At 44.1% G+C, this 12238-nt stretch overlaps 1 protein-coding gene across 3 annotated transcripts in view; it reads left to right on the top strand.

Moving 5' to 3' along the window:
• IQCK (IQ motif containing K) overlaps positions 1 to 12238 on the top strand; it is a 163301-nt gene that overhangs the window by 17534 nt on the left and 133529 nt on the right. For all 3 annotated transcript variants that reach the window (XM_027528183.1, XM_027528185.1, XM_027528182.1), the window contains exons 3-4: positions 2240 to 2369; positions 3132 to 3229. In XM_027528183.1, the coding sequence (XP_027383984.1) occupies positions 2240 to 2369; positions 3132 to 3229 (228 nt within the window). The remainder of the gene's footprint in view (positions 1 to 2239; positions 2370 to 3131; positions 3230 to 12238) is intronic.

Here is a 12238-nt window from a genome sequence, read left to right as displayed (position 1 = left end):
TTCTTTTTGCATAGCTGGGTGGGCTAAAGTTGTACTAAGGAAGAGAGAGGGCCAAGGACAGGGCATCAGAAAGGGAGGCCCTAAGGCAATATTGATGCTTCCCTTGTAGCTCAGTCGGTAAAGAATCTGCCTGCAGTGCAGGAGACCTGGGTTTGATTCCTGGGTTGGGAAGATTCCCTGGAGAAGGAAATGACACAGAGGAGCTTCATGGGCTGCAGTCCATGGGGTCGAGAAGAGTCGGGCACGACTGAGTGACTAATACTTACTTAAGGCAATATACTTGGGAATAAAATAGGTCTTAATGGAGTTTAAAATAAAAAGGTAAGGCTATGAGGGATGAGCAGTGTCACTGGAATGGGTCCAAAACCTAGTCTCCTGGAAAATCCCATGGACAGAGGAGCCTGGTAGGCTGCAGTCCATGGGGTCGCTAAGGGTCGGACACGACTGAATGACTTCACTTTCACTTTTCACTTTCATGCATTGGAGAAGGAAATGGCAACCCACTCCAGTGTTCTTGCCTGGAGAATCCCAGGGAAGGGGGAGCCTGGTGGGCTGCCGTCTATGGGGTCGCACAGAGTTGGACACAACTGAAGTGACTTAGCAGCAGCAGCAGACTTCCAGTATCTCACTACAGCTGCCCCTGTTAGAGATTCTGTGTCTAAGAACTTGCATGGCCTGTGATTTTTCCTTTTTCCTAGCATCCTGTTCTTGCTTTATGGATGCAGTGCTTTTTCAAGTTTCTCCGCAAATACTAATTGCAGTTTTCTTCCCTGAATTATTTGTGCCTTTTCACAAATATTCTTTATAGATCTTGATCTTTGTCTTTTATGCTGTTGATGTTCCTCACCTATGTAGAAAGTTCTGCTTTTTTTATTCAAAATTTAAAATGCAGGCCTTGGTGGATTTTCCTACAAAGAGGTGGGTTTTTTTTTTTTTCCCTGCCATACAGGTAGGTTTGTTTTCTGGATGGGTCACTTCTATGAATAGAAACACTGACTGGGAGCTCATGGTGGAAGATTGTCCTCTGGAGGACTTTTCTTCAGGGTTGGCAGGCAGGGAGTCCCTATTTGGGAACTGAGCTGGGAGACTCCAAATCAATGTTGGGGTTTGTGTTTTTTTTTTTTTTTTTTTATCTTTTGACTGCCGACCTGGCACCCTGAGTAGTTGTACTCTTTCCCAGGCTGTTTGTTTAAATTGGTTACAAAAGATTCATTGGAAAGGAGGGAGAGCAAGATACAACCGGCTGCTGTGAATGTAGCGTTATGTACGCTGACCGGGGCAGGGGGAGGGGTGACGGAGGGGCAGGGAACCCCAGCCGGATTTTCACATAACCTCACCTGTATATTGCTTCATTGCTCATCTCCACACTCTGTGGAGTTGAATTTTGGAGCACTGAAGCCTCTGAGCATTCTGGTGGGAACATGGACTCTTGCCTTCTGAGGGCAGTTTCCTCCTGTGGATTCTGAGCTGCCGCTCCTCCATTATCGGACAACAGGCTTTATCCTGCTTCTTTTGGAAATGTTTGAAGATCTCTCACCTACTGACAGCCCTCCTATTCTTTCTTGTTGTTTAGTTGCTAAGTCATGTCCGACTCTTGGCGACCCCATGGACTGCACCACACCAGGCTCCTCTGTCCTTTACTGTCTTCCAGAGTTTGATCAAACTCATGTCCCTCGGGTCGATGATGCCATCCAACCATCTCATTCTCTGTCACCCCTTTCTCCTCCTGCCTTCAATCTTTCCCAGCATCAGGGTCTTTCCCAATGAGTCAGTTCTTCGAATCAGGTGGCCAAAGTATTGGAGCTTCAGCTTCAGCATCAGTCCTTCCAATGAAGATTTGGATTGATTTCTTTTAGGATTGACTGGTTTGATCTCCTTGCAGTCCAAGGGACTCTCAGGAGACTTCTCCAGGACCACAATTTGAAAGCATAAATTCTTCAGCACTCAGCCTTCTGTATGGTCCAGCTCTCACATCCATACATGACTAGTGGAAAAACCATAGCTTTGACTAGACGGACCTTTGTCAGCAAAGTGATGTTGCTGCTTTTTTGTTCTTTGTTGGGGGTTTATTTCTTGATTGTCATTTATAGGTGTCTTGGGAGAGAAGAAATAGAAAGATTTGTGCTCAGTATGCCCCCTCGAATCTAAAGTCTGACACAGAATTTTATTCTTTGTTAGATTATAAAAGAAAATACAGTTATTTAAACAATGTGAATTGATTCTCGCACCACCACCCCAGGTGTCGCCATTGGAGGAAATGGTTTTCCATGGCTTCAATGCAGAACACCTTTATCCAGTTCCTCGTCTAACCGTGGCCTCACAAGCATCCTGTTCTCAAGTGAAACGGGAAACAGTTGACCCAAAAACATGTACGTAAGGAAGTGAGATCTCAGGTCTATGGTTTGGGACTTGTAACTTTGGGAAATCATGGGGTGGGGACCGGGTGGACAGATAGAACTCAGGGAGACCACATAATAAGAAAGAATGTGTTCTTGTTTTAATTAAAGTGTCCTTTATTCCACTGATGTATCTTTAAGGTTGAAATGTATTAATATAAAGATGATCAATAACAAGCATACCTAGGTTCTACGTTAAATACAAAGGGGGAAAACGTACAGAGTAAAAGAAAATATCATGCTGTCTTGCTTGGTGTGTAGAAGCCAGAGACGTAGGTGTCCTTGTCTTCCTCCCTGAGTTCCCATTCCTCCTCCCCGCTGGTGCCAGGCCCTCTCCTGCTGGCTTGTTCTGTTCCCTCAGCCAGTGTACTTTGGGCCTTGGCAACCACCATCACCGTGCCCTAAGGAGCCTAACCTCGTACCCTGCCCTGTTCCCCTGTGGCCTCAGTTCCCACCACGCCCCCCTTGTGTATTTCCCTCCAGCTGAGCTGGGCCCCTGGCTGTGCCTGTGACCCCAACCCTGAGTGGGACCCGGTCTACAGCCCCACCAGACTCGGGGATATTTTAAGTTTCTTCAGTAATAGAGCCCAACTCAGCAGTCTGGAGTCAAATGTAACATTTATGGTCATGTTGTTTAATGGAGAGTACCTTTTTTTGGTTCAGAAGCAAATGTTCCTCCCAGATTAACTTGGGCCATTTGGGATTTGGGATGGGAATGTTTTGTTTTTTTTTTAGGTTCCCCCAAAGAGTTTTTGGAAATGTTCATCTTTCCAGTTCTGCTGCCCGGAATGGCTAGCCTGCTTCACCAAGCAAAGAAAGAAAAATGTTTTGAGGTCAGTTGTTTGTTTATTTCTAAATAATAATTCATTTTTATCAGATGATAGCTCATTATACCATCAGGTGGTTGTTTTCAAAACAATCCCTTTGGGAGAGAAAGCCTGTGTTTTGGTCACTTACCCAGCTCCAGCCAGGACGTCTAGCTGTGCACACACACGCACTGCCATCTGTCTGGCCGCCTGGCTATGGGGAGGTTTTCTGCTTTGCTTGGCCTCCCTGCCTGCCCTTCTCCTGGGCATTTGGCATCTGCCGGGTTTCTTGAGTTGCCTGCTTCTGTTAGGACAAGCCCGTATTATAGCTCTCCTTACCTCTTATCTGGCTCCAGATTGACCTTCCCAGCTTGGGCCTCTTCCTACTCCACTTCATGCCAAATGCCATGAATGTACTTGCTTCTTGCCATGCTTCCCCTGGCGCAAATGGAGTCCTCAGTGACCAGTCATTATCACACTGTAGCTAGCTAGCTATCTGTATGTATCAAGTTCCAATTCTGGTGCCCCCCCACATGAATACCCCAAAGTGAATACTCTCTTCTGCTGTTGACAGGATACATTGGGTATGTGTGTTCGCTGCACAGGACTAGAATTTTGGATGGCCTGCACGCAGAGAATAAAACAACAATTAACGTTGATCAAGTGCTTGCTCTATGCTGGGAACTCTGCTTCAGCTGCTAAGTCGCTTCAGTCGGGTCCGACTCTGTGCGACCCCATGGACTGCAGCCTACCAGGCACCAGTCCATGGGATTTTCCAGGCAAGAGTACTGGAGTAGGGTGCCATTGCCTTCTCTGCTGGGAACTCTGCTAAGGGCTTAATCATCAATGACCTCATTTACTTCTCTCAACAGTCCTTTGAGGTTCCTGTAATTCATATCATCTGCATATTTGCAGATGAGAAAACAGAGGAATGGAGAGATTCAGAAAGTTGATCAAGGGTGAATAGCAGAGCTAGGATTCAGATCCAGATCAAATGATTCAAAACGATGTTTTAAAATATTGGCCATAACTACAATGCAAACCCCAATCTGCTGGACAGATGTCTTTAAAGCATTCACAGTTGATGTTATCATCTGCTTGGTTGCCCTTCAGCATGGGATCTCTGTAAGAATAGGAGATAGACTGTCCTGATAATTTTATATGTTGAAGAGAGAACACTTTCACATGCTCTGGCAAACACTCAATTTTGCTTTAGCACTGCCCCTCCTTGTCTTCATTTCTTAGCCTAATTCACTACAACTTGATCCATTCAGCATAACATTCCTTCTGACAGGCCTCACCATGACAGTTGTGTCTGCAGTAGGAGAAGAAATGAATTATGAGGCATTGATCCGAAACCAGGCAGCGTACCTGTGAAGGAAGAGTTTAGGGCACACTGCTGGGCCATGGCACACCATTTGAGAACCATGGATCCACATAAGGAGGCCAAGACCCCTCAGCCTGTCTTTCAGGACCCTCCACAGGTTTTCCCCTCTTTCCTTCCAGCCTCATCACTCTGTTCTCCTTCCTGGATTATACCCTCCATTCCAGCAGATAGACCCACTTGGAGGTCCCTGTACCAGTCCCACACTTCTCTGAATATGTTCCTTCTTCTTCTTTTTTTTTAGGAAAAAATCCTTGAGTTCTTTTTCTCTGCATATTTAAGTTTTGCTTGTTTTTCCAAACTCAGTACTGTGGCTTCTCTTTCAGGCCTACTATTCCAAAACTGGAAGCAATTGAACCCAGCCCTCAGATTTCAGAGTATTTCATCTATTTCTCTTCTTGTGGAAAATTAAGACATCCTTAATTAAGACATTCTTGATCCATAAATGCACTTCATATTTTAAATGTCTGTTTCTCCAGCATTTTAAGTTCCTTGAGGACAGATACTCGGATTTATTTTTGTATCTCTATTTAGTGCCTCGTATATTCTACCCAGAACCATAGCCCCTGGTGAACATACAGTTGGCCCTCACTAAATGAGTGCATGGTTGGACATCAGGGGAGCACCTCCACTACTATGTCCTTGACCAAGACTCAGCTCTCCTCTGCCTAGGAAGGCTGTTCTCCTGGGCACATCCCTGGGGGGACACCATGAAGTGGGAGTGAGAGAAGACTTCCATCCACTTGGTGAGTTTAGTCAATATAAGAAAGCAGTTGGTGGCAAATTGCACTACCTAACCCTCATTATATGTTAATTATGCAATTAACAAGTAAATTGGGCTTTGGTTTGTAGCATCATGGCTCAGAACTCATCTTTGGAGTCAGGGTTACCTGGTTTTGACATTTACCTCCACCTTAGCTGGCTGTACAGACTTGGGTAAGTCATTTCATCCTTCCGAGTCACCATCTTTTCCTTACATGTAAACTGAAGAATAGCACTCGCTCGTGGTGTCACTGAACCCGGTTCATCTGCCTGATGCACAGCAAGGCAAACAGTAAGATGCCAGTGTTTACAGCAGAGAAGGGGTTTCTTCACAAGGCAGCCAAGCACGGAGATGGGAGAACAAGGCTCAGATTCACCTCCCCAAAGGCAAGGGGCTTGGGATATTTATCAGTGAAGAGTAGTGGGCCTTAGAAAGCATCACTACGAACAAAGCTAGTGGAGGTGATAGAATTCCAGTTGAGCTATTTCAAATCCTGAAAGATGATGCTGTGAAAGTGCTGCACTCAATATGCCAGCAAATTTGGAAAACTCAGCAGTGGCCACAGGACTGGAAAAGGTCAGTTTTCATTCCAATCCCAAAGAAAGGCAATGCCAAAGAATGCTCAAACTACCGCACAGTTGCACTCATCTCACACGCTAGTAAAGTAATGCTCAAAATTCTCCAAGCCAGGCTTCAGCAATACGTGAACTGCGAACTTTCAGTTGTTCAAGCTGGTTTTAGAAAAGGCAGAGGAACCAGAGATCAAATTGCCAACATCCGCTGGATCATCAAAAAAGCAAGAGAGTTCCAGAAAAACATCTATTTCTGCTTTATTGACTATGCCAAAGCCTTTGACTGTGTGGATCACAATCAACTGGAAAATTCTGAAAAAGATGGGAATACCAGACCACCTGATCTACCTCTTGAGAAATTTGTATGCAGGTCAGGAAGCAACAGTTAGAACTGGACATGGAACCACAGACTGGTTCCAAATAGGAAAAGGAGTCTGTCAAGGCTGTATATTGTCACCCTTCTTATTTAACTTATATGCAGAGTACATCATGAGAAACGCTGGACTGGAAGAAGCACACGCTGGAATCAAGATTGCTGGGAGAAATATCAATAACCTCAGATATGCAGATGACACCACCTTTATGGTAGAAAGTGAAGAGGAACTAAAGAGCCTCTGGATGAAAGTGAAAGAGGAGAGTGAAAAAGTTGGCTTAAAACTCAACATTCAGAAAACAAAGATCATGGCATCTGGTTCCATCACTTCATGGGAAATAGATGGGGAAACAGTGGAAACAGTGTCAGACTTTATTTTTTTGGGCTCCAAAATCACTGCAGATGGTGACTGCAGCCATGAATTAAAAGATGCTTACTCCTTTCAAGGAAAGTTATGACCAACCTAGATAGCATATTGAAAAGCAGAGATATTACTTTGCCAACTAAGGTCTGTCTAGTCAAGGCTATGGTTTTTCCTGTGGTCATGTATGGATGTGAGAGTTGGACGGTGAAGAAAGCTGAGCGCTGAAGAATTGATGCTTTTGAACTGTGGTGTTGGAGAAGACTCTTGAGAGTCCCTTGGACTGCAAGGAGATCCAACCAGTCCATTCCGAAGGAGATCAGCCCTGAGATTTCTTTGGAAGGAATGATGCTAAAGCTGAGACTCAAGTACTTTGGCCACCTCATGCGAAGAGTTGACTCATTGGAAAAGACTCTGATGCTGGGAGGGATTGGGGGCAGGAGGAGAAGGGGACGACAGAGGATGAGATGGCTGGATGGCATCACTGACCCGATGGACGTGAGTCTGAGTGATCTCTGGGAGTTGGTGGTGGACAGGGAGGCCTGGCGTGCTGTGATTCATGGGGTCACAAAGAGTCGGACACGACTGAGCGACTGAACTGAACTGAACTGATAGGGTCAGAGGTATGGGGCAGGTGACTGGAGGCAGGAAAAGGGAGATTGAATTTTTATTTCTTTGATATTCGACATAGTGTAGACATTTTGCAAATACTGGATTTGATTTTCCATCCCATAATACTAATAATGCTAACATTGGGCACTTACTATGTGTGTAGGCAGTATAAGTGCTTTCCATGCATGTCAGTCTTAATTTTCCCTAACAGGATTAAGAGTATTTACCTCTCTTTCACAAATAAGACAATGAAATTCAGAGAGTTTAAGTCCCTTGCCTAAAATCATAGCCAGTAAATCATAGAGCCAATTTTAACCCAGACAGACTACTCACTTCAGTTTAGACTCTTAATGCTTTGGCCTACTAACTTTGTTAAATGGTATTTTTAATTTTAGTAAGACCATGCTGGGCTTCCCTGGTGGCTCAGTGGTAAAGAATCCACCTGCCAAGCAGGAGACTTGGGTTTGATCTCTGGGTTAGGAAGATCCACTGGAGAAGGAAATAGCAACTTACTCTAGTATTTTTGCCTGGAGAATCCTATGGACAGAGGAGCCTGGTGGGCTATGTCCATGGGGTTGCAAATGAGTCAGACACAACTTAGTGACTAAACAAGAACAAGACAAAAGACAGTCACTGTTCTACACAGGTATATCTGAGTTATATGCTTCTTCATGTGACACATGTTCAGAAAATAGAGGTGGTAGCCTGATCTGAGGGTAGAGTGTTTGGCTCTCTGACATCAAAAGGTCATTCACTGGACACCTGTGTAGGTGCAGTTTTAGCGTCGGCTTGAACTGGACAAAAACTGACTCCAAATTTCTGAAAAACAGCTCAAGCCACTGTTATTATAGCAACTTGTACATCAGAGGTGTTATCTACAGGGAGCAGTGATGAAGTCTTCTGATATATTATCTAGGCTAAATGAAGCTTGGAGGATATGCAATCTGCAAAAATAATTAAGGCAAGCTTGATCAGTGAAAGCAGGTTCTAAGCAGAGGAGGTTTTCACAAGTAGTTCCCTTATCTGCTCAAGACAAGCTCAAGAATTTCTATTAGTCACCAGTTTCTGTTAACCCTATGGAGCACAGTTTCACTGGGATATCATGCTGATGAAATGAGGTAGTGCATACAAAGTGCTTAGAGCAGTCCCAGGAATGTGGGAAGAACTCAGTAAATGTTAACTGACTGATCATTAGTATTACTGGGCTACAGGTACTCCCGAGATAGGATGGGTTATACACGTTACCTGTTACCTAAGTGGGCTTGCTTTTATTCCTTGGCTACCTGAGGCCTTATTTAGCACTTGGTCCCAGCTTCCCTCAAACATCTAATTACACAAGGACTTCAAGAAGGTTTATTTTGCTGGTAATTTCATAGGGATGTGGGAAGAGGGCTTTGTTGGCATCTCTTAAGCAATTCTTATTTAATCCTCTCTAAAGCCATGTCTGTTCTCTCCAGTCACCTCCTCCCACGCAAGCCTCTCCAGACCCCTTGGATCCTGAACAATTCAGATCTGGCTGCGTGACCATGTCATGTCAGGCTGCTTGACCCACTCAGCAAAAAAAAAGTCCAGCATTCGGCTTACCCTTCCTTCCTTGAAATGCAATTAAACCGATACTTGGAGCCTTTGGTGGGTGGGGTAGTGGAAGGAAGCTTCTCACCTCTCACCCAAACAAAGACAGAATTGTAAGGTTTTCTTCATATTGCTCCAGCAGAAATGCTTGGTTGTGAGACACAGGCCTAGTGAATTCAAATCTGGGAAACCTTGATCCTACATCGTTCTCCTGATATGCTGGTGCAGACCAGTTGCCCTGACTGAACCAGAAAAACTGTAGTGAGCAGATCCCTATTTTAATTAACTTGAGAAGTTGCTCTGCTGAAGGGTCTATAAACAGAAAAAGCTGGTAAAACGAATGTCAGCAGTTCAGTACTGACTATCCGTATTCATCCAGGTCATGGCACTCTTGAATGTCAATTTCCTACCCCACCTTCCTGCAGTCTTCATCTGGAAGCTTGGTATCTCAAATAGGCAAGATGGGTGAATTGTTATTACTTCTTTCATTTCTTGATTCAAGATTTTAGAATTTCTTAATTAAATTTAATTCCCTCCCCTCTCCACCCCCATGTCACATGCTGGGTTATTTTTTGTGGGTTATTTTTGCAGGCTTAAAAATTACATTATTGCCATCTCAACATTTGTCAGATCCTAGTGGAGCTCCTCTTATCCAGATATGCACAACAGATTTGCATTTTCTCCATTCAGCTGTTCCTCACATCCTGTCGTCGGGAATAGATGCTTAAACCGAATGATAACCAGCCTCCAGCCAGAATTACATAACCGGAGCATTCTTATCTGTAACCTACAATTGAACTTGCCTCCAAATGACTCTGAAACAGCAGCATAATTCATTGTTTATTAGGGCCATTCAAATTATATCTTGAACAGCAGCTTACAAGTAATTGCTGACTTGTGTTTTGCCTTTAAAATGCTGAGTTCTAGTTATTTCTTCTTGCTTTCCTTATTTTCTGTTTTGTTCTATGATATTGTTTCAGCAGTGCCTGGAACATAGTTGTTGTTCAGTCGCTAAGTCATGTCTGACTCTGCGTCCCCATGGAATGAAGCATGCCAGGCTTCCCTGTCCTTCACTATCTCCCGGAGTTTGCTCAAACTCATGTCCATTGAGTCAGTGATGCCATCTAACCATCTCATTCTCTGTCGCCCCCTTCTCCTCTCCTTAGTCTTTCCCAGCATCTGGGTCTTTACCAATGACCCTGGTCATTGGTAAAGCTCTTTGCATCAGGCTTAAGTATTGGAGCTTCAGGCCAAAATATTAGAGCTTCAGCTTCAGCATCTGAGCTCTGCATCAGGCTGAAGTATTAGAGCTTCAGCTTCAGCATCTGTCCTTCTGATGAATATTCAGAATCCTTTAGGATTGACTGGTTTGGTTTCCTCACTGTCCAAGGGACTCTCAGTCTTCTTCTTCAGCACCACAGTTTGAAAGCATCAATTCTCCAGCACTCAATCTTCTTTATGGTCCAATTCTCATATCTGTACACATGGATATGAGAAAAACCATAGCTTTGACTATACGGATCTTTGTCAGCAAAGTGATGTTTCTGCTTTTTAATATGCTGTCTAGGTTTGTCATAACTTTTCTTCCAAGGAGCAAGCATCTTTTAATTTCATGGCTGCAGTCACCACCTGCAGTGATTTTGGAACCCAGAAAGGTAGGGACTCACTAAATATTTGTGAGATAAATATATGAATATGCGAGCATGCTAAGTCACTTCAGTCATGTCCGACTCCGTAACTCTTTGGACTGAAGCCCAGCAGGCTCCTCTGTCCATGGAATTCTCTGAGCAAGACTACTGGAGTGGGTTGCCATGCATTCCTCCAGGGGATCTTCCCAACCTGGAGATCAAACCCATATCTCTTATGTCTCCTGCTTTGGCATGAGTGTTCTTTGCCACTGCATCACTGATTGTGCAAAAGTCAGAGTTTACTTTTCAGATGGCAATTAAGTTATAGGAGCACATAGCTGTTACATGCAAGAGGTTGTTTACTAATTGTACCTGCTCTGTCTGGATTTGCCACCCCTGGAGGGAGGTAGACCATGGGGAGGCTGCTCTGATCTGTCCAGTGCCCTGGAGCTAGAGCTGAGTAAGGAGCAAATCCTCTAAAATTGAAGAAGCCTCATAGCCAGTAGAGAGCCAGAGTTGAAAAAGAGACTGGAATTCAAGAATAGTAGTTTTCCAGCACATTGAGAGCCAGTACTTTGTGCCAGACATTGTTCTAAGCACCTTAGCCATAGAAGTTCATTTAATCCTCCCAATAGTCTTCTGATGTGGGTGCTATTCTCGCTGTCTTACAGATGAGGGCCATGCAGCACCAGGGTTAATCAACAAACCAAGTGCACAACTAAGTAAGTGGCTGAGCCAAGATTCAAACTGAGCAGCCTGTTTCCTGGGTCTAGGAGTTTGGCCCCTGCACCACACTGCCAGCCACTCTAACGGCTTCCAAAAGCAGAGGCCAGGTTCGAATAGGAAAGATGACCTGGAGGCTCTGGAGAAGGAGACTGAGGCACTAGACAGGCCTGGGGCAGGCACCTCGTGGAGCCGAGCCCTTGATTAGATTGTCATATGGGCACCAGGACACTTCATGGGAAACCAGAGAGTAAAACAGCGAAAGGGATGTGGGGCGAGAAAGAGACAGCAAGAGGCGACACCTGAAGACTAGGCCATAGAGCATTTGGCCAATTACACACATGCCTGGTGCTTGTGTGTGTGTCTACGTGAGTAAGGAGGTCTGTGCTACATGGTCCAGTGGTTCAGGACCTGGCCTATGGAAGCAAACAGACTCTGCCTGGGACAGAGTGTGTAAGCTTGATAATTTTGACTTTGATTCATAATAACATAATAACTTTGAGTCATGTAATTCATTATATATGTCATTTCAAATTTTAATTTTTAAAAACATGTACTTATTTTTATTTGGCTGCATCAGGTCTTAACTGTGGCACACGGAAACTTTTAGTTATGGCATGCAAACTCTTAGTTGTGGCTTATGGGATCTAGTTTCCTGATTGAACCCGGGCCCCGCTGCTCTGGGAGTGCAGAGTCTTAGCCAATGGACCTCCAGGAAGTCTCTACAGCATTTTAGATATTATCAGTTAGGCTGATGAATTTCATAACCAAATAGTTTGTTTGTCATTAGATGTTTAAATCTTTCAAATGTTGAGAATAAAATCCAGATTATTTAATAAGCAGATATTTCTCTGTTCTTTAACTTTTGGAGAACATAGTTGGGGGGCTAAACCATAAGTTTATGATTTCCCTCAATTATCTCAGCCTTAGAATTAGATGAAGACCGTGCTCATTGCATGATATGAATTTAGCAAGTGAAATAGATTTCTTTAACCCTTTCCCAGATAGTTGTTTTCAACTCTGTGTAAAAAGATCAGGCTGTCGTTGT

The sequence above is a fragment of the Bos indicus x Bos taurus genome, chromosome 25, assembly GCF_003369695.1.
Source record: "Bos indicus x Bos taurus breed Angus x Brahman F1 hybrid chromosome 25, Bos_hybrid_MaternalHap_v2.0, whole genome shotgun sequence".
Classification (NCBI taxonomy): Eukaryota; Metazoa; Chordata; class Mammalia; order Artiodactyla; family Bovidae; genus Bos; species Bos indicus x Bos taurus.
The sequence above is the reverse complement of the archived record's forward strand: the minus strand, read 5'-3'. Positions and strand labels throughout refer to the sequence as shown.